At 43.5% G+C, this 23,072-nt stretch overlaps 1 protein-coding gene across 1 annotated transcript; it reads left to right on the forward strand.

Moving 5' to 3' along the window:
• Nucleotides 1-11,858: 11,858 nt before the first annotated feature.
• On the forward strand, nucleotides 11,859-17,827 carry dla (deltaA). Its single transcript, XM_040045232.1, has 11 exons — nucleotides 11,859-12,403; nucleotides 12,549-12,851; nucleotides 13,126-13,186; nucleotides 13,283-13,540; nucleotides 14,445-14,505; nucleotides 14,609-14,739; nucleotides 15,326-15,495; nucleotides 15,749-15,965; nucleotides 16,055-16,823; nucleotides 16,913-17,021; nucleotides 17,130-17,827. Exons 1-11 carry the CDS (start codon nucleotides 12,335-12,337, stop codon nucleotides 17,133-17,135), a joined length of 2,154 nt encoding a protein of 717 aa, XP_039901166.1. The 5' UTR covers nucleotides 11,859-12,334; the 3' UTR covers nucleotides 17,136-17,827.
• The last annotated feature ends 5,245 nt before the right edge of the window (nucleotides 17,828-23,072 follow it).

Genomic DNA, 23,072 nt, shown 5'->3' on the forward strand with positions numbered 1-23,072 from the left:
GGGATCAGCTGAGCGCTACATTCTCTTCTTCTTCTTCTTCTTCTCTAGCAACCTCTCTCTCTCTCTCGCTCTCTCTTTCTATCTCTATCTGTCACACTCTCCCGCTCTCTCCCTCAGGGGACCGGGGTGCATGGACTCTATAGTTATGGGCTGGGGCCATCTGTCAGCGTGCACATTCACGCAGCCACCAGAAGGCCGCAACATGTGCAGATTTAAATGGAGAACCCAACTTTCCCAGGACACACAGTCCTGACCCCGGCAGCCGCTGCAGCTCCCCCTCCTCTTCATCCTCCCTCCCATCACCCCGTGCCTCCCTCCTCCTGTTCTTTCCTCCATCCCACGTCCGTGACCACTATCCAGCATCCCTAAAATACAGACCCCACCCACCTGCCACACCCTCCTCCACCAACACCAAGAAATACTGTCTGCATTTGAATCAGTGAATTAAAGTCCCCCACCCAAAACCTCCTGGACCAATCAGACCCCAACCCAACACACCCCAAATAAGTGTTTGCATGCATGTGTGTTTGTGTGTATGCATTGTAATGGCTGAGCAGCATGCACAAGCACCTTCTTTACACATAATGATGGATTTCCACCTTACATAGCAGCTGATGGAGAAAGAGGGGAGGTTAAGGAGGAGGTGGGCGGAGGGTGGGGAGGGGAGAGAAGGGAAGGAAGGCAACACTGGTGGGTGTGTGAGAAAGGGAGCGATCAGCTGATTGGTAAAACTGATCATGAAGGAGAGGGAGAAAGGATGGAGGGGAGTGTTAGGCAGCAGTGTGTGTTGTTGGATGTGGGCGTGGGGGGCATGGGGTGGGAGAGTAACAGGATTGGTCTTGTCTGTGGGACCCATGGGGAGGACAATAGGAGCGGCGGGGGTAGGGCGAGTGTCACACGCTTTTGCTTTGTGGCACGGTCAACAGGCGTGTGCCACGGGTGTCGTCTCGCCTCCCCTTCGCCTGCTGTCCAACTCCTGGGGAAGCACCGGCAGCCATGAGAACCAGGGCCCCAGGGCCTTTAATGAGGGGCGTGCTGTTTCTTATCAAAGATGGACAAGCCATCATTACAATCATCATTAGAAGCTGCACAATGGAGCATACCTCCCTTAGCTATGGATGGGAAAATCCTCCAGCAGAGCAGAGGAACTGATGGCAGCAGTGGGGGGATGACATTTCTTTTTTTTAAGGGTACAAAAAGTGAGTGCGAATGTGTCATTTTAATGAATTTTCAACAGTTTCTCCTGGTGAGGCAGCACAGCTCATTTTGCGCATCTCCATCATTTTTTTTCCAAGATAAATCGTTTCAAATAGATCATACATGAGCGAGAAAGCCATCATCTGATAACATTTTAGAAAGTTTCTGCCTTGTGCATAAAAATAATTTTGACTGAGAAACCCCTTAATGTATTCATTTTCACTTTTCAAAATGTTTGCTAATCATAAAACTAACTAATAAAATTAAGCAGAGTAAGAAGAAAGAATACATTGAACAATATCTCTGCTGGGGCTCTTATGATGTCGAATTTACATTTCACATTTACGATGATCAAAAAAAATCCAATGACCATGTTTATATTTAACTCAAAATGCAAGTGCATGCAGATGTTGAGATACTCTTTTATACTCTTTTTCATAGCAGTAAAAAAAGAAACTTACAAAAAGAACAATTACACAGTTGCTTGCAATGATATTATATGTGCATTACTGAAAATTACAGAAATTTCTCTGTTGATCCAACATTTTGTGGAAGCTGCAGCAGTTATTGTGTCAGGGTTTTTTGGATACATCTTTACCACAGGTCAGTCAAACAAGGCCAATAGGGTGAAATTGCTAAAAATTCAGTTATATACATGAATTTCAGCCATTTAGACAACTCTTCCTGTTTTTCAAGCTTTATCTCGCTGGGTATGAAAAATCTGTCAATGACCATCTTCAGCTGTGTCCTGGGCATTGGCTGGGCCACTCAAAAACAGTTAGGTACTCACTGTGACTGGAAAGTCTGTGGCATTTCCTGTGCTGCATGCTTTAGCTGATGGACAGGTGAAGTGTTGCCATCGTCAACTTCCATTCAAGAGCTCATGTTACTCAAGGTTGGACTTAACATGTTGGGAAGATGTCTTGCTGACCATCTGCTATCAATCAGCACAGTTGCAGCATGAAAACCAAGAGAGTAGTACAAAGGTAATGCTCTGAGTTTTCAAGCAACATGTTGATATTTGTGTCAAGGTTGGCTGTGTAACAGGCAGTATGACACAAACCCAACTGGTAAACAATCTCTTGTTAGCTACATACACAAATTACCTGAAAGTAACCGTAGCACCATAACAGAAAGCCCAAATGTCAACAATAATGTTGACACTGGAACCAAGAATAATCAAAAATATAAAACCAGAGAAACCTGGACCAACGACCCAGGGACAACGACACCAACAATTTGTTTCAGGTATATAATATCTGTTGTTGAATTGTTATCTGAAATATTGCTAATAAATATGTTTTCTAATTTTTGTAGTTCGTTTTCTTTTCTGGCCAAAAAGGTTTTGCAATGTTGTAGGATTTTACAGAAAAGCAGGTTATTGTCTAGTGTTTTCCAGACACTATGCTTAAAGCCAAAATAGCTCTATTTTTGACTTTCTTTTCATACTTGTGACAGCATTGGATATCTGTGTTCTTGCACGTCAAGATTAGTTTACAGCTGCAGTGCAAGTATAAAAAAACAACTTTGAATTGACCATTCGGACTCTCATCACATCCCTGATTAAGGACCTGCTTAATAATTAATTGGCTGTGATAACCAACTCTCTGAAGAATTATAATATTTTTAAATTTCCCTCATTTTCCATATTTTAAAACTTCTGCTTTAAGCTTTAAAGATGGTTTTATATAGTTTTATAAAGTTATTTTTATCCACAACTTACCACATTTTTATCATGGGTGCATAGAGTTCATCAGAATTATGCCCTGACACAGAGTGTGTATTGTGGAATCTTCAAATCATTTCAGTTCAATTAAATTTAATCAATATAGTGCTAAGTCATAGCAACAGTTCCCTTAAACTGCTTTATATTATAAGGTAAAGACCCTACAATAATGCAGAGAAAGCCTCACCAATCAGATAAACCCCTATGAATAAGCACTTGGTGACAGTGGAAAGGAAAAACTCCCTTTTGACAGGAAGAAACCGCCAGCAGAACCAGGCTCAGGGAGGGCCAGGCAGCTGTCACAGGGAGACACCAATCCCCATGCTACAGATGAATCCTAGTCACAGATTACTGAAGTAACCTGTGAGCAAAAGCAAAATAAGAAATTCCAGTTTACCCTATAAAATGACACTTACATTTGGGTCATGTGATTACATATATGGTCACAGGATTCTGGGAGTTTGTGTTTTGATACTTTAAAGACTGTGAATGGTCAATAACCAAATACCCACTCAATTCTGGTTTACTTTGCATTTTCAAGTGCTAAGGTGCACATGCCTGAGCTTTCAGAGAAACTGAAAGTGAAAATTGTAATAACAACTAGATTACATAACACTAAGATACAAGGTGCAGTTCGTTATTTTGATAATACCGTATCATACAGTTAACTAGCAGCCATATAGCTGAACTTCATCTAAATGGTAGTTTAACCCTTTAAAGTCTCAATCATGAGAGGATTTTTTAAAATAAAGTGTTTATTGATAATTTGATCTGATAATTATTAAAACATTTTAAAAAATAGATATTAATTTGCATACATGAGCTTTAATTTGTACCATATTTGATACATCTATCATTGTTTAGTTTTTTGTATAATGTATTGTGCAAGTTATTTAAGTTTTTTTTTTTCAATGGAAAAAAATCACACTGATGATGTAGAAGTCTCAAAAACCGTATCTATCCAATATGATAAACACTAGGTGTTAAGGGGTTAACAGCGTAATCGCGGTGTAGTCTAGAGACTGTAGCTCTGAACTGACGGGGGTGGGCGTCAAATACGTAAAGAGACTAAGTCTTAGTTGATAAGATAAGTGTAATTACCTGACGAACGACTGATAAACTGTGCTGATTTTATGATTCCCGTCCAAAGGTTTAAATAAGGATCTGATTTTATACAACATGATACTCAAAGTGTCTCTTTCAGAGAGAAAAAAGTCCAGGCTGGGACTGTACCTTTAAAGTAAACAAAAAAGGAGCACGCTGAAGACTCAGAAGGAGCTTCGATCCCTGCATCATCTGCAGTAAGTTAAAAACAATCACACTAAATCTTTCGGTGTTTCTTTTCTTGGTTTCAGTCTCTCTGGGCGGCTGGCAGTCAGATTTGTCCAGGTTACCGTGTCATGCACTGTGGCCCACTTTTGAATTTGTCATCATTAATGTTTGTCCAAAAAATGTGTCGCTCCACTGTGGCCTTTCTCAAGTGTCTCCTTCAAATTCTTTTTAATGCTCTTCGCTGGCCTCTGGCCACGACTGCAGGGAGCATTGTCATGTTGCTAAAGGTGGAGGCGATGTAGGGAGGAGGTGTGTGTGTGTGTGTGTGTGTGTGTGTGTGTGTGTGTGTGTGTGTGTGTGTGTGTGTGTGTGTGTGTGTGTGTGTGTGCGCGCGGAGGGTGAGGGGGGCATGACGCTGCAGCAGTGGCAGCTGGCGGCCCAGCTTGCAGGGGCCATCTCTTCACAATGGAGAGCCTTCCCTCGGGGGCCAGTGATTTAGGACAGGGCTCTCTGGACAGGCCCCTGAAGAGGGGAAGAGAGGACACTGGCTTTGGAGAAACACACTCGCCCTCTCTCTCTTTCTTTCCACCTCTACCTCCCCTCCTTTTTTGTGCCTTGTCCTCTAAAGCTTCCCTGCTGGTTCCTGTACAACCCCCCCCCCCCCCCCCCCCACACACACACACACACACACACACATACACTCTTGACACAATCCCATCATCCCACCATGGCTAAGCTCTCTCCTGGGACGAACAGGCAGGCTTCTGGACAGGGAGCATTCCTGAGGTGTAGCACACTAATGTTCACTGGACACAATAGGGGACGACAACAGGTGCGTGTGGATCCTCTGTCGTCCAGCGGCAGCTGAGAGATAGGAACACGGGGCTATTATGGCACCATTATCCACTGCTGCTCTACCGGTGGGCTGTCGGAGCTCTTTTCTCCAACAAAAACAAGGCTTTTTATGTGTAACCTGGTCTTGTACCCACCCAGCTCCAACAAGCCTCTCTTTCATCCTACTACCCCAGCTAGCACCTGCCACCCTGACACTCTCCAAAAAAGCCTAACAGCCACTTAACCATATTCAGTTCACTCGAACCCCAGCTGCAAGAAGACCTAAGCTCACTTGTTTAAAACATCTACCACTTCACTCTGGAGCTGCAAAAATTGTCCAGACAGCCATCTCTGTTCACCACCCAACTCCCCCTCTCTCTGCTCCCTCCCTCCTACATCCCTCTGAATTATGTTATGTCTCAAATGAGCAGTCATATAGCAGATTGTTTGGTGCACCCACTTGATATAACTGGTGACAATGCCTCTAACAAAACGAGTGTCCTGAGGGGATAGGCAGTATTTGGTTACTGCATCCCTGATCTCTGCCCCATTGTGGTGGGCTCTGGGTCCCATAGAAGGTTGAAAGGGGGTTTGAGGAGGGGGACATGTGCGCATATGTGAGCCCACAATGCAGGTGCCTACATCTGTTCATTTCTGGGCAGATGCTCGTGGTTGTAGAGATAGAGAGGGAGAGAGTTAGGGAGGGAGGGGAGATGGACTTCTTCCATTTACTCTCTCATCATTCACACTGGTGATTAAGCTTAAATGGAACAAAATAAGAGTAGACCTAAGAATGAAAAATGATGTGTTGCACCCCTTCTTGGGGAAAAAGAGAACTTTCAATGTTTGAATTTCATATACAACGCTGCTCAGATTGTTCTGGGTCTGTCTTTATGTTTTGACCCAGGCACCAGTTCAGGGAATACTCAATGCTGTAGCATAAAACAGTATTTGATCATGCTTTGAGCTTTCTGGCAGCCATTTTTGCTTTAAAATAGCAATTCCACCAGCAACAGTTGCCTCCTAATCCCATCAGAAAGGTGAAAAATGAAAGGAAGACAAGGCCACGGCCATGCAATAAATTCTGTGAGGCTGGTCTTTCTTAGTATAAAATGCTACCAACAAAGCTAGCATGTATTTGAACAGGTAATATATACAAAGTTCACAAATAGCATCATGTGATTGCTAACTAGCACTGAACACCAAGTACAGCTCTTGATTGATTTTGCAGATATTTGTTAAAAAAAAAAAAAGAATTCTGACAAATGAAACTGATCATGTGATCTTAAATCTAGGTGAAATTTAAGGGCATGTAGAATTTTACACTTTAATATTAATAACCATTGTTAATAAAGGGAAAAATAATTAGTTACTGTCAGCAAAGAATACATGTGTTCATCTTTACTAATATGTTAATAATTGGCTTGTAAACTTTCTAAACCCTTCACTTGGCATCACTGTAAAGCGGCAACTGATGTAAAATAATAATAATAATTTAAATGGTCTATAAGTGTCATTTGATTTAATATTATAAAGTTGCAAATGATGTTTGCAATAGCAGATTATCAGTCATTTCAAATGATAGGTTCGCCCCTGCTGTTAAGTGTTTAATGACTCTATCAAACAGTAAATAGTTCTCTTTCCAAACATGAACAAAACAGTCCATGTCGGCTTGTTCCACTGCATCACAAATAAAAGCGGGTGGAATGAGGCAAAGGTTCAATTCAGGGTAACACAACAGGTCAAAAGCCAAAAATGGCATTAACATTTGGCAATCATTAACAAACACGTGATGTAGTATATAAAATGCGTGCAACGATAGTTGTAGGACAACAGATGACTGGAGAAATCTTTCCTGGTCTAATGAGACTTGACTTCTGCTGTGACATTCAAATGGTACGGTCAGAATTTGGCATAAACAACATGAAAGCATAGCTCCATCCTGCTTTGTATCAATGATTCAGGCTGCTGGGAGCCTGTGGTGGATATTTTCTTACCAAACTGCCAGACCATGTCCATCCCTTTATGACTACAGTGTACACGTCTTCTGACGGCTGCAAATGTTGCCAGTCAACCATGTCACCAGGTCACAAAGCTCAAATCATCTTAAAGTGGTTTCTTGAACGTGAAAATGAGTCGACAGTATTCAAACAGGCTCTGCAGTCACCAGGTCTCAATCCAACAGATCAACACTGGGATTTGGGTGGAACGGGAGATTTACATGACAGATGTGCAGCTGACGAATCTGCAGCAACTGTGTGATGTTATCATGTCAGCATGGACCAAATTCTCTGAGGAATATTTCAAGCAGCTTGTTGACTTTAAGCCTCAAAGAGTTTAGGCAGTTGTGGAGGCCAAAGGGGTGCAGCCCAGCAGCAGCAGGGTCTAGCTGATGAAGTGGCCACTAAATACACTGTCTATCTCCCTTCTTTTATGATACTCTGAAAGTGCGTATTGTTTCATAACACTTACAGTATAATTTGCATTTTCCAGTTGTTACTCTAAATTCAGAAGAATTAGGTGGGAAATTGCACTATATAAGTCACAAAGTCACATGAAGCCACTTAAATATAATTCACCCTATTTTCTTATTCACTACACTCCCATGTCAAACCACATTAAATCAAAAGCAGAGTTATAATCTATTTAAAAAGGTCTTACTTGCTTTTACCCATTAAGTGCCTTTAATTTTTTTTTTAACCCTACATCCATGTATGTATCCTCTTGACTGTGTATATTTTGTGTGTTTGTTATTTATTCCTGCTGTCCTGGTGGTATTTATATTTTATTCCTGCACGGTTGGTGTGGAGCACCCATAATTTTGTTGTACATGTACAATAACAACAAAGGCCAATTTTACTCTATTCTACTATTCTGGTTGCTGTTGCACAGAAAATATTATAAAAACAGGCTAAACTTTAATTCACTTTTCTATGTAAATTTTATCATTTTATCATTAACTTTTGACAACTATAAGTTTATATTTATTAAAGGTTTGTGATTGTTTAATCCTTCCCCTACTCGTCATTACTGTAGGACCGTGGGTGTGTGCATTAACATGAGTATATGTTTTGGGTAAACGTGTGTCGCACGGTATCAGTTGTGGATTTATCGATTTTATTCTTAGGGACCCGCGTGTGTTGTGGTGCGTCACCCCAGGGTGCGCAGCAGATGTGTTTTTATAAACACTGGCACGCGACTGGCCACGTACAGCTCGCTCTTTACCTCCCCCTTAGGTCCCTGATGCCTACACACACACACTTGCAGGCGCGTCTCCGGGCCTCCCACGTAATTACTGCCGCACTCTTCCCATAAACGTAAACTCAGCACGTCTCCACCAACAGCAAAGTATGCAAATGAGACAGCAGGCCGGACAGGGAGCCTCGAAGAGCCGTGGGAAGCCGTGCGGAGCCTCGCGGAACCCCGACAGGCCCTGGGGAAACGCGGGTCTGGCCTGTGGCCCCCTTTTCGAGCAGCTGGCCACAGTAATCTGATCTGGACACAAAGGAGCCTGTTGATCTCTGCGTCTGAGCAGGTAGAACAAGCGGACCTGAGAGAAGACAGTCCAAGTCTCCTCTGAAATCCCAAGTCTCCAAAGAGCCTTAAAATGGTCCGAACCTAATAACTGTTTAGCAAAACTAAATTCTGATGGCATGGTCTTCCAAATGGAATATAAAACACTGGTAAAGTCACACAAAGGAATTGTATTTCTCCATATTGTTGCTAAGGTGTTTTTTCCCCGTAAGCTATTACGCCTGGAGGAGGAATGCGTAATAGCATCTCTCGCGAACGTGCCCATTCAAAACCTGCCATTTCCTTTAGGCTTTCAGCGCTTACACGGGTGGCCTCTATCCCCCCCTCCTCCTCCTTCTCCTCCTTAGCGCCCCCCTCCCCTCCCCTCTCCTCTCAGCTGCATCCAGCAAGAGAACATTGATTCTGCACCTTTTCCTTTTCATTCAGGGGATTGAACCACCAACCATAGCAGCATCATGTGTGCATCTTTGACTCCAGGTGAAGTCTGCAGTCATATTTTCTGCACTGAAAAGATATTACTGTAAATAATCAGTTGATCAGCACACAGCATCACCCTCCCTTTTCCCCTTCCCCGATCACCGCCTCTTATGATCGATATCGTGTGATGCTCGCTGTGTTTACGTTCCCACGAGTGACCATGTGGTGTCTCCTCTTCTGGGACCAAGAAAGGAAAAAAACTCTCCTGCTTCCCCCTCGCCATATGGCCCCGGAGGGCCCATACCGTTACAGGTCCTTATACATGCTTCCAGTTGAGTGTAGATGGAGCCCAGTGGACAGAGGCACATAGAGATGTGCGCTTCAGGCCGGAGGAGGGAGGGAGGGAAGCAGGGAAATAAACGTCGTTTTCTGGATATGCAGGGGAGGGGGAAGTTAGTGGCAGATGGCTTGTAAGGGTCTGTCCGCGTCTGAAGGCGTGTCGTGGTCCTTCACTGAAGACCCCCTTCCTCCTTCCCCCCTGCATTCACAATCAATGGAAATTAAAGCGCAGAGAATGGATGAATAGTCAGACCCCGAGTCACCCTTTTTTGTTTGACGCAGCTACTGGTGGGCAGGAGTTAAACTACAGCAGCCCCCTACAGTAGCACTTTGGTTAAACAGCCAGAGCCCAGTCAGCACCATCTTTTCGATGAACAGTGTCCTAATTGTGTTCTCTGTTTTTTCTGTTTTATTTTTGGTTGTTGGGGGGACGGTCTACTTTTCTGGTTTTGAGTGTAGAAACTCAACACTTCACTCCAGGTGAAGTGCAGCACAGCAGCCAAGGTATTAACAGTAAATGGCCCTTAAAGTTAAAGTTTCTGATAAATATGACGGACATTATGGGGGTTCAATATAGCCTAAAAACGTGTCTGTGTAATTTTACCATGTCGGTACCCAAAGTTAAAGGTTCAGTATTGCACCCAGATGCACCCTCCAATCCCCTCCCTCAAGGACGGATGAAGTCTCCCCTATCCCTGAGTGTAATTGATTTTCTTGTCTCAACAGGCTTAATTGTGATGGTCATGGCTCAGCCGGAGTTTACTTTGAGAAAGAGTTGAGAGCTGAGGTTTATCAATAGAGGAGGACTTTTTGTTTGATTGTTGCCAATGAAATAATACGTAACACTGTTATGTGACGTATGAAGTGAAGGTAATTGTGGGGGAACGTAACACTTTTTCATGGGGGAGGGCTCCTCTGACAGCCGGTGTGTAGGACGGACCGTGGCAGCAGGTAACGAAGTCGGAGAGAGGCGCCAGAAAACAATAGTCGTGACGTACATATCTCAACACAGTGACGCAATGTACGTGCATGGTACGCTAGCCCGCGCGTGCAGTTCCAGTAGACCCCATTATACAGCAGAAAAATCACACATCTAATGAACAACCTAATTAAGCAACACCCCTCACCACACCCCCCGTCCTCCCACTCCTTATTCATATGCGCACCACATAAGATTTTGGACGAAGAATAGTTTTCCCTTGTCATACACAGAACATATATATATATATATATATATATATATATATATATATATATATATATATATATATATATATATATATATATATATACTTAATGACAAATGAAGTCTGTGTGTGAGCATGTGTACGCGCCGAGGGAGAGTATTGTGTGTTAGATGTGTGCGCGCACGCTCAGCCAAGTGAGGCGTACACGCGCTGTTATTGAGGAGAAGAGAGCAGGTGCTGGTCGAATTACCATACAGCTGAGGGGGGAGAGAGAGAGAGCAAACTTATTCCTCCACCACACACAACAACAAAAGTTCCCCCTTATGTTGGCCACGCGAGCGACTACGGTGCGCGCGCGCGCCTCTGTGCACGCACACACACTGCCACCTATAAGCACGCAAACACGGTCTCTTTTTTTCATCCTAGTGCGAAGAAAGAGAAGAAGGCGAGAGCAAAATAGAAAAGCAGGAGTCCAGCCCCTCATGTCGTTTACCTCATTGCGCAGCTCTGCCAAGGAATGTTTTCTTCAGTCTTTTCAGTCAATTCAAAGCATCAAATTCTTCCCACAGATACAAATACCAAAATTTAGAGCGTGTGTGTATGCTGAGAAAGAAGGGGAGAAGGAAGAGAAAAGGGGAGGAGGTGGGCTGAAAAACAATTAACTGAGTTAGAGTTTGACCAGGAAACGCTTTTTCTTTCTTTTTGGGGGAGATTTTTGAATCAGCTTCACACTGTTAATTGGCACTGCATCCAAAACATCTTAGGACGCCCACGACAAAGGAGCTGGTGCAGTGATGCAACAGCTGGATGGATCAATTCAGCCGCATGCCGTCCACAGCCCAGGGGGAAATCTGGCAGCTGTACGATACTGAAAACTCTTAAAAGGTGTATAGAACATATCCATATTACCACTTTAACACCTTTAATTTGTTTTTCATATATAGGAGAGGGTCTGTGATGTCAAAAGACCAACAACCAAAAGTCAGCCCAATTCTTTTTCTTCTTCTTATGTCTTCTTAACCGCTTGAATGTTAAGTTTTCCTGTTTAATGTTAGCAGAAAACATGTATTAATTAATCTTGTCTCCCGTCTTGTCCTGTGTAGGAGTCTTACAGAAGTTTTCACTTCTTAAATACTTCCACACAACCTTATTTGAGTTCGGGTATTAACACTGTATGAGGGGTTACAGGAGGAATAAGGAGGATGGTGGTGGGGTACTTGTATGGGATCCCATTGTAGAGAGCCAAGCCAGATTGGGAGGTGTAGTCGGGCAGCAGGAGGAGGGGGTCCATTTGCATGCTATTACCATAGCATGTGTCAGGCCGTATATAACAGGCTGCAGGCGGCCTTGGCTGTAGACAGACGCACAGTTCACAGTGAGGAAAGACATCAGGCAGTAGAAAGAAGCATGTTGGACCAGTGACAAATCTGTCCTTGGGTTAGACCAAGACCTTCACACACAAAACAAAAAAAGCTTCGCCCTAACATTCTTGCTGTAACAAACAAGGAACACTTCGCTTTTCCCTCTTTACGCACTGGATTATAACTGAACTTCGAGGACTGCTTTTCTTTTTCAACACAGCGCAGAAGTTTACTCCATTTGTTTTGTGATTTTATTTTTTAAGGTTTGGGATTTATCCTTTGTCTTTTTGTGCCTCGGGACATGAGTGAAAACGGCGTGGCTGATATCCACAGCAGTTGATGAGAAAACCCTGTGAGGCGACAGAAACGTGCTCAATGTATCTTCCTCAGACGGACTGAACAGGAGGAGGCACCCTGACGACAAGCCGAGCCCCAAGACTTTTTACTCTATTTATTTACTATTTATTATGTATTTATTTAATATGGGGCGCGTCATCCTGCTGACTCTTGCCGTCATGTCCATGTTGCTGTGCCAGGTAAGCTTCTAAATCAAACATTTTCCCTCCAAACAATGAACCATCACCCTCCCCCTGCCTCCCCTGCCCTCCCATCACAACACGCACTCTCACACAAGCGGTACTATGTGTGCACTTGATGATAATAAGCCGCTTTCCTCCGCAGGGGTGTTGCTCGGGAGTTTTTGAGCTGAAGTTGCAGGAGTTTCTGAACAAGAAGGGAGTACAAGGAAACAAAAACTGCTGTAAAGGAGGTCTGGCTTCGTCTTTCCAGCAGCAGTGCGAGTGTAAGACCTTCTTCAGGATCTGTCTCAAGCACTATCAACCCAACGCTTCCCCAGAGCCCCCGTGCACCTACGGCGGCGCTGTGACACCCGTCCTCGGCTCCAATTCATTCCAGGTCCCAGATGCCATCCCGGAGAGTTCGTTCACCAACCCCATCAGGATTAACTTCGGCTTCACGTGGCCGGTAAATACAACCATTCATGTAGAGTAGGAGTTAAGGCTGAGAAATCGCGCCAATTCTTGTAAATGCGTGCGTGAAAAGAGCACCTTTTCCCCTGCGCACAACTTGAAGGCTCAGAGAGCACACAAAGTTTACAGGTATTTAGTTTCATCGGATCAGGTTAGGCAGTTTGCATTCAGCACATTGAGTGTATGGCACAATCGCCTCGGGCCTTTACTTGATGTTATCGCCACATCTCCGCTGGCCACCTGTCTCATGAAGCCATTTGTGTTCCCAGGGGACCTTCTCGCTGATCATTGAAGCATTACACGCCGATTCCAAAGACGACCTCTCCACGGGTAGGAACTAAATCTCCCATTTCAGTGTTGTTGTTGTTGTTTTCACATTTACACACTTTCTCCTCCTCATCTTGTACTTCTACATGCACATTTTAGAGAACCCAGACCGGGTTATCAGCACCATGACCACCCAGAGGCATCTGACTGTGGGAGAGGAATGGTCCCAGGACCTGCACACCGGGGGAAGGACCGAACTCAAGTACTCCTATCGATTCGTGTGCGATGAGCACTACTACGGGGACGGCTGTTCAGTGTTCTGCCGGCCGAGAGACGACGCCTTCGGCCACTTCACCTGTGGAGAGCGCGGGGAGATTGTGTGCGACGCCGGGTGGAAGGGGCAGTACTGCACTGAACGTGAGCTGCAGAGATTTTTCCCGTTATAGAATAAAATTTTTAGATTAGACGAGAGACAAAAAAAACACAGAAAGGAAAAGAAGTTAGAGGTAAAGAAATCCTTTTAAAAGGAAATCGTTTAAAAAGGATAGATTTAAAACCAATTTGAATGTTTTTTTTAGTGAAGGTAAAGTTCAAAAAGTTTTTATTTCCATGTATCTATAGTCAAGTTCTCTGAGTGCCGTTAGAAGGCAATTTAGGGCGTAAACACCACGCGCACCCCCCCCCCCCCCCTCCTAACCCCCCCCCCCCACACACACACACACATACATACACACACGACCACTTGATTTATTCTAAGGAAAGTTTTTGAGAATAATCTCACGCGTGCCATAAATTTACATGCTACCTTCCGATTCGTTACTCTCGAAGTGGGCCGGTCGGTGATTGGCTGAGTTGGGGGAGGTATTGTTTGAAGTGGGCAGCTGCCGGCAGAGAGGAGACAATGGAGCAGCTGTCGCGCACTGGCAACACACTCGCCAGCTGTCCACTCTTATCTACCCCAATCCGAGACATTAAGGGGAGTATGTGTGTGTATGCGTGTGTGTGTGTACACACACAGAATGAATAAAAGAGTTCTGACCCGCAGTGAGGAAGAAAAAAAAGAGGGTGGTGGGCTGAGGGCCTCTGTGTGTGTGAGTGCGTGTGTGCACTCTGGGGCACACATGCATACACACACTCCCTCCTTTGTCTCTGCACTATGTTAAGCAGAAAAATCTTCCATGATGACAAGCTAATGGGTTCAGAATCCACTGCTTTACTTCATTTTAATTACTTTCTTTGGATTTTTTAATCTTTAAAAGCAAATCTTAAAAACAAGTTGCCTCAATGTTTCTAAAAAGCATACTCTTGTTTTCCTGTACAGCGATTTGTCTGCCAGGATGTGATGAAGAGCACGGGTTCTGCGAGAAACCCGGGGAGTGCAAGTAAGTTTTCTCCACAAGTTCACTGGGTATTAATTAATTAGTGGATTGCGTGAAGTAATGTGAGTGGAGTGACCGGTGTTCCCTCCTAATTGGACAACAACAGGTGCAGAGTGGGATTCAAAGGGCGCTACTGCGATGAGTGCATTCGTTATCCGGGCTGCCTCCATGGGACCTGCCAGCAGCCCTGGCAGTGCAACTGCCAGGAGGGCTGGGGTGGACTCTTCTGCAACCAAGGTAAGGAAAGAGTCTGGGAAGTAGGGACAGAGAGAGAAGTGGTTTTGTTGGATGAAGGAAGCCACAACACGTAGGGTACAGCAACGATTGCTTAGACGTTTTCCAGATATCTAGGCTGCATCACAATTTTAAAAAAACAAACAAATAAAAAAAACTATTTGAAATGTATTTGAAACAAAAATCTGGTTATGTGCAGCTTAGACTTAGATTTCATGAACAGGAAGATAACAAATTAATGCTTAAACAACTTACAAATGCCCTGCTTATTTGGTGGAAAGGTGACAAAATGTGGACAACTTGTTCTTGAAGGCAAGTTTTCCATCACTGGTTTGTCATTTATTCAAACCACAAACTTGGTTTCAATCAAGCCAGTAAAAAGGTAGACTGAAGCGAAAGAGCATCAACACTCTAGTAACAGAGCAGCAGTTGTTTCAGCAAAGACAGGAGGCAAGGAAACAAAAAACCACTGGCAGAAGAGAAACAGTCAAGTGTGCCTGAGGACAAAAGCGCATACTGTCGCCGCTGCTGCTGTCCCGCCATGTGTTGTGCTCTGGCTAATCCACATGTGCTGCTGTGTTTTTTCCAGATCTCAACTACTGCACTCACCACAAGCCCTGCATGAATGGAGCCACTTGTAGCAACACTGGCCAGGGCAGCTACACCTGTTCCTGCAGGCCTGGCTTCACTGGGGCCAGCTGTGAGATTCGGGTCAACGAATGTGCTGGAAACCCCTGCCGCAATGGAGGAAGCTGCACTGTGAGTGCTCGTGGGTCTTCTTAAATGAACTTGGAATAAGAATAGAGACATCTTGTTAACTGCGGCTCAGCACCAGTGATGCCTGAATGCATCAGCCTTCATTCCTTCTCATCTATCTTTTCTGTTTTCGATCATTCTTCAATTATATTAAACCTAAAAAAATCAAGACATACAGCATGCAGCAAGCTGGAAATGCTGCAGATGCAGCACCACACAGATCTTGATGTCAAGTCTGTTCTATTTTTTCCCACAGGATTTGGAAAACACATATACCTGCACTTGCCCTCACGGTTTCTATGGCAACAACTGCGAGCTAAGCGCCATGACGTGTGCTGATGGGCCTTGCTCCAATGGAGGCCGCTGTACTGACAACCCTGACGGAGGCTACTTCTGCCAGTGCCCCACGGGGTATGCAGGGTTCAACTGTGAGAAGAAGATTGACCACTGCACCTCCAGCCCCTGCTCCAATGGTAAGTACAAACAGAATAAGGGTTTGGTCTTTGAGATGCTCAGTCTGCACGAACTGAACACTCATTCATGACTTCATCTCTATTCTCAGGTGCACGCTGTGTGGATCTCGTGAACTCCTACTTGTGTCAGTGTCCAGACGGCTTCACCGGCCAGAACTGTGACCACACTGGTGATGAGTGTTCTTCGTATCCTTGCCAGAATGGTGGCACGTGCCAGGAAGGTCCTGATGGCTACACCTGCACTTGTCCCCCGGGATACACGGGTCGCAACTGCAGCTCCCCGATCAGCCGCTGCGAGCACAACCCCTGCCACAACGGTGCCACCTGCCACGAGAGAAACAACCGTTATGTCTGCGCCTGTGCTCATGGATACGGTGGCAGAAACTGTCAGTTCTTGCTTCCAGAGCACGCTGCCATCCGGGGGTCAGAAGTTCCCTGGATGGCCATTGGTTCCGGGGTGGTGCTGGTGCTGCTGCTGTTGGCAGGCTCTGCTGTTCTGGTTGGCTTTTTGCAATCAAAAGTCCAGCATGTCGGCCAAGTAGAAACTGTAGGCGAAGCAGAGACAATAAATAACCTTACTAACAACTGTCACCGTAGTGACAGGGACCTGGCCATCAGTGTGATGCCGATGCCAGGTGTCAAAAACATCAACAAGAAGATGGACTTCTGCAGCGGGGACCCCGATGAAGGATCTCCACCAGGGAGGAGCAGCTACAAGAGCCGCCATCTGCCTGCAGATTACAAGCTCGTACATGAGGTCAACTACGAGCAGGCGGCCAAGGAGGCCATGCTGGAGGCGGCCTGCGAGGACAAGGACTCATTTGAGTTTGAGGAGAAGCGCAGCAAACGTTTAAAAAGGTAAATAACTGACACTATAAACGTCTGTCAAACACAAAATCAGACTGTGGATGTCCACAAATGTAACGTATTTTCTCACCTTCCTACAGCAATGCATCAGAAAAGAAAGCCCCAGAAATGTCTGCATGTGCGGACACCAAGTACAAATCTGTGTTTGTGATGTCAGAGGAGAAGGACGAATGTATAATTGCAACTGAGGTGAGTTCTACTTTGTTGACCCTTAGCCAGAGATACGAGTTCTGCGGTCATTTGGAATTTAAAAGAACAAAAACTAAAATTTTCTGTCTTTTTGGTGTGTTTCCCCAGGTGTAAGAAGCCACCAATGGGCTGCCCGTTGTTCATTTACTCTATAGGAGAGTTTTTATGCTCCTTCAGATGCTGCTCTAAACCTAGGGGGAGGTGTCCCGCCTTGAGACTGCTGCTGATACGTTTAACTGATATTCAGAGTGAGCTGGTTCTCTACTGGAAACTAAGCGCAGGCAGTGGCGGCCTGTGGGATTAGAACTGGCAGGGTAAAAAAAAAAAGTTTACAGTTCAAAGTAAACTGCTTCTTAGCTTTCTGTTCTGCCTGTTAACAGGGAGTGGGGTTTTTGTAAAAAATAAGAAAAAAAGAAGAAGAAAAAAAAGAAAATATAAATGAACGCTGTCCCGTAGCAATGATATACGAGTTTTGTTTTGCAACATTTGCACCCAGGCCTTTTCTCTAACCCACACGCCGTTGCTGAGCGCAGGAACTGCATCAAACGGTGGATGTTTGGCCATACTGGCCTGTTCTTCACAAGGCTGTTCTCGTGGGCTGTGCGCCCATCACTACACCTGTGAAGACTGTATGTATACTTGATCACTGTGTTAACTGAAGTGCATTTTCTTCCCTAAGCCCTCCAAACCATTTTATGACATAGTATTGTTCAGTTCTTTTCTTCTTTGGGATATGAAAACTTTGTGTCGATTAAAAGAAAAAGAAAGTTGCTTTTTGATACTGATTTTGTAAAATAAATAAAGAAAAAAAACAAGTTATGATTTAAAATTATGATTTAATTTAAGTTAATTTAATGATTTTGTGTTGTTTTTATTTTGTATTATATACTTGTGATGTTTGTTATGATTATTTAAGTTGCTTTTTTTAATGATATTTGCAAAGGCACTTCAGGTCAATGGGATGGTTTTTCTTTGTTTTGTTTTTTTAAGAAAATGTTATTTAAGAGGGATTGTACTGTACAAATTGTTATGTTACCCTTTCCTTTACCGTATTTGAATGAAGGAATTAGCCAAGACTATTTTTCCAAATAAATATTGCTAAATGTGAACATTTGATTGCGTCCAACTTTTGTTTTGTCCATCTGCAAGCACTCTGAAAAGCACTTCTTTAGGGGTCTGTGAGCAAAGTTAATCAGTAACATCTGTTGTCTTCCCCTGGCGACCCCATAGTGGGCTTTTCTATGCCGACACTGTTGGCTACTGCCAGAAGTTGAAAGTGTCTCCCTGGAGACGAGAGAGGGGGCCCTATTCATAAAAAACAATACCCCTACGCTAGATTTACCACTCCTGTTTCTCCTCCTAAAGACCAAGTCAGGTAATTCATGGCTCTGAAATTCGCCTACTGGACCACTTTAGGTTTGGTTTTCAAACCTTGACTTCCTGTTTCCAGAGAAAAAGCTATTAAAAAAACAAACAAACAGCAAAGTTCGGTCACATCAGAACATAAAAGTCATACAGTATAAAATCAGTTCCTCAGAGTTCTCTTTCTTAATTGCCCCACAAAGATAGAGATTGTGTTTGGACACAAATAACTGTAAATCATCAGGCCGGTAGAGTTTGTCCTTTGGAGGGGTTTATAAACCCACGGCCTTATGGGAACAGACTTCAGCAGACAATGATGGAATTGACAATGGGGCACACAAAAGGCCACCCTTGGGAGAACCTGCGTGTCCCTCGGCATGCTGGGAGAAAGAGAGTAACAGGAACAGATGTTGTTGAGTAACAGATGCCTTCTGGCCAGAGTTCAGCCACAACCAGCCAGACCTTCAAAGGCCGGGAGCAGCAGTAAAAGGAAAAAAAAAGATTATCTATGGGCCTTCAAGAAACAACAGCTTTTGCATTGTCTTCCTTTCTGATAAATTTGTTGGGATTTTTGAGAAATGGGCGACACAAGAGAGAACCTAAGAGGACTTTTGTGCACAGTGAGGAATACAAAGACACTACAGCACTCAATCAGCAGCCTGAGAAATTCAATGTTTTCATATTTAGCTTCAGCTATGTAAAACTCACAGAGCAGGAGTGATAAAGCCTTATAAAAAAGAAACAATTTAAACTAAAAACAAGTTTTTAAATTGAGCAACCACAGTGATACACCAGTGTCTTTCTGAAGACATACTTATTATTATTTTATCCCCTGCTGAATATATACATTTGCCCACTTCCAAAGACATGAACAGTCTCTAACTTTTATGACAGTTTAATTTTAATGGAGAGAGACAGAATATTGACCAAAAACCCCCAAAACGCATTACATAAGAGCTTTAAATTGATTTTCTATAAACTGACGTCTTGAGATTGGCAGCTCCATAGTCTTAACGTGATTCTTCTTTAGCCACTCCTTTGTTGCTTTGGGTCATTGTTATGGTTGAAGACTCATCCACAACCCACCTTCAGTGTTCTGACTGAGAGAAGGAGCTTCTCATCCAAGACCTTATGGCACATGGCCCCATCCATTGGCTCTTTGATACTGTGAAGTCATCCTGTGTCCTTAGCAGAAAAATAGCCCCACTTCTTCCAGTTTCATGCTTAATGGTGGGGATGGTGTTTTTTTTGGATCATACTCAGCATTCCTCTCCACCACAAACACAGCTGGTCCAGTTAACACTAAAGAGCATGATCTTGGTTTTAGTGGACCAGAACACTTTCTCCCAAGTCTTCTCTGAAACATTTACATTTTCAGTCTTAAGACAGCTTGGTCATGTGACTTCTTGAGCAGCAGACCTTGTGAGTGCTGCAAGATTTAAATCTGTTAAGACTGTGGTCCTGTTGTCAGATCACTAACAAGCCAAACCATGCCATGTGGTTTTGGGCTGATCCACCACCTTTGCCATGATCATTCTCACGTCATGAAGCATGGAACTGAAAGCAACTAACAGTCATTTTTTCCCAAATCATTGCTTCAACAATTTTCACCTTCGCACAAAGCTTCATGCTGACGCTCATTTAGCCCTTTCTCGTCTTGTACAGGTCTACAGTCTTGTCGCTGACATCATCTGACAGCTCTTTGGTCTTGCCCATGGTGGTGGACTGGAAGAAACCTGACTCTGTAGACAGGTGTGTTTTATACACATAAAGAGCTGAAAACAGAGGTGCCTATAATTAATGGTTTAATTGCAATCCCTGCACACAGGCAATCTGTGGGACCCATAATTCCGGCTTGGTTGTAAGGAATCAAATACTTTTTTCACTCGATAACATGCAAATCAGTGAATATCTTTTCTGTAATGTGTTTTCTCCCGTAAATTTTTGGTTGATATTCAGTCTCTCTCCGTTAAAATAAAATGACCTTAAGAATTAAAGACTTACAAAATTACAAACTCTGAAAACGAATCTCAGATTTGAGGACAAAAACCGATATGGCCATCAGTGAATGTACTGTTATTAGCTGATATACTTACATTTGATAAAAGGTTCACGGTTGCTTTATGCAAAGGTAAAGGTAAATTTGCTTTACAGAAAAATTATAGCAATTATAGCAATTTGGCATCCCTTCACAACCTTTGTGTATCTCTAAAAACAGGCTTTTAACCTCATTTCCAGCTATTTTAATTCTCGAGCGCTTCTGGAGTTGAGCTGTGCGACATAATGACAATAAATATATAGTTGTGATCAGAGGTTTATATACACACACCATGGGAATGAAAGTCATGGTAGTTTAAGATTTTTAATGATTTCTTAGAACTGTTGTTTTTCCTGAAATGACTGTACAGCACACATCTTTAATGACTTTAATAAAGAATAATTCAGTGCAGAAGTTTGAATTTATTTGGGATTCTCTCTAAAGGTAGGATCAAAAGTATCCATACAAGCTCAAATATGTACAGACACCCCAACTAATATTTAGTAAAATGTCATTTCACTGAAAAGGATTCAACTGTATGAAGTTCTTTGAGTGCTCAGATAGAATAGAAAAGCACTAATAGAACAAGACCAGTTACCATTTGCCTGCTTTATTCATGTGTTTTTGTTCCTGTTGGAACACTCAGCTGTGGTGTTTCAAAGTTCATAAACACCAAATAAATACCAACTGATAAAACATAATCTGTCAAGTGTAACAGTTGTAGGATTTTTTTCATGCTATGAGGGTGGGTTTATTTAAGCAAAAGCACAATTCTATATTTTGCTTCCAACGAGTCAGACTTTCTTGCAGTTTTAACTTTGCGTTGAGCAGAAGTTCACTAGACCTTGTGGAGATCTTTCAAAATGTTCTTCTTTGGACATTGGCTGATTATGCACCTGATCATTTTTAGAGAACTGCATTTTTGATATGTTCACCACTTCACACCTGACAAGTGGTCCATTTTAAATGATATCTTTAGTTTGTTACTAGCGGCAAAAACAAAAATAATCTTCCCAATTCTAAAGTCAAAAAAATAAAAAAGTTAACGATAACAGTTGCGTTATCTTATGGAACAAATTTGAAATATATTTATATTGAAATATATATGAAGGATGTCCCGACAGGGAAAATTGACTCTTCAGCCACTTCTGTTCAGCTCCGATAAAATCCATGCAGGGAGGGGTGGGACGTTGTTTTTTGATGGGTACACCATGTGGCCAATCACGAATCAAAGAAAGCAAGCGGTACAGGCCAAGTACACCGAGCGATAGACAGACAAGAAGCCGGATTTACAGTGGGGCAAAAAAGTATTTAGTCAGCCACCGATTGTGCAAGTTCCCCCACTTAAAATGATGACAGAGGTCAGTAATTTGCACCAGAGGTACACTTCAACTGTGAGAGACAGAATGTGAAAAAAAAATCCATGAATCCACATGGTAGGATTTGTAAAGAATTTATTCGTAAATCAGGGTGGAAAATAAGTATTTGGTCAATAACAAAAATACAACTCAATACTTTGTAACATAACCTTTGTTGGCAATAACAGAGGTCAAACGTTTACTATAGGTCTTTACCAGGTTTGCACACACAGTAGCTGGTATTTTGGCCCATTCCTCCATGCAGATCTTCTCGAGAGCAGTGATGTTTTGGGGCTGTCGCCGAGCAACACGGACTTTCAACTCCCGCCACAGATTTTCTATGGGGTTGAGGTCTGGAGACTGGCTAGGCCACTCCAGGACTTTCAAATGCTTCTTACGGAGCCACTCCTTTGTTGCCCGGGCGGTGTGTTTTGGATCATTGTCATGTTGGAAGACCCAGCCTCGTTTCATCTTCAAAGTTCTCACTGATGGAAGGAGGTTTTGGCTCAAAATCTCACGATACATGGCCCCATTCATTCTGTCCTTAACACGGATCAGTCGTCCTGTCCCCTTGGCAGAAAAACAGCCCCATAGCATGATGTTTCCACCCCCATGCTTCACAGTAGGTATGGTGTTCTTGGGATGCAACTCAGTATTCTTCTTCCTCCAAACACGACGAGTTGAGTTTATACCAAAAAGTTCTACTTTGGTTTCATCTGACCACATGACATTCTCCCAATCCTCTGCTGTATCATCCATGTGCTCTCTGGCAAACTTCAGACGGGCCTGGACATGCACTGGCTTCAGCAGCGGAACACGTCTGGCACTGCGGGATTTGATTCCCTGCCGTTGTAGTGTGTTACTGATGGTGACCTTTGTTACTTTGGTCCCAGCTCTCTGCAGGTCATTCACCAGGTCCCCCCGTGTGGTTCTGGGATCTTTGCTCACCGTTCTCATGATCATTTTGACCCCACGGGATGAGATCTTGCGTGGAGCCCCAGATCGAGGGAGATTATCAGTGGTCTTGTATGTCTTCCATTTTCTGATGATTGCTCCCACAGTTGATTTTTTCACACCAAGCTGCTTGCCTATTGTAGATTCACTCTTCCCAGTCTGGTGCAGGTCTACAATACTTTTCCTGGTGTCCTTCGAAAGCTCTTTGGTCTTGGCCATGGCGGAGTTTGGAGTCTGACTGTTTGAGGCTGTGGACAGGTGTCTTTTATACAGATGATGAGTTCAAACAGGTGCCAATCATACAGGTAACGAGTGGGGGACAGAAAAGCTTCTTACAGA

Source organism: Simochromis diagramma, unplaced genomic scaffold, assembly GCF_900408965.1.
Source record: "Simochromis diagramma unplaced genomic scaffold, fSimDia1.1 OVJJ01000610.1, whole genome shotgun sequence".
In the NCBI taxonomy this organism is placed as follows: Eukaryota; Metazoa; Chordata; class Actinopteri; order Cichliformes; family Cichlidae; genus Simochromis; species Simochromis diagramma.

Excerpts from the sequence above, each read along its gene's own strand:
- dla (XM_040045232.1), top strand. The coding sequence starts at position 12,335 with ATGTATTTATTTAATATGGGGCGCGTCATCCTGCTGACTCTTGCCGTC. Across the intron at positions 12,404-12,548 it reads TGTCCATGTTGCTGTGCCAG|GGGTGTTGCTCGGGAGTTTT; the intron begins GTAAGCTTCTAA and ends TTTCCTCCGCAG. Across the intron at positions 13,541-14,444 it reads GGGGCAGTACTGCACTGAAC|CGATTTGTCTGCCAGGATGT; the intron begins GTGAGCTGCAGA and ends TTTCCTGTACAG.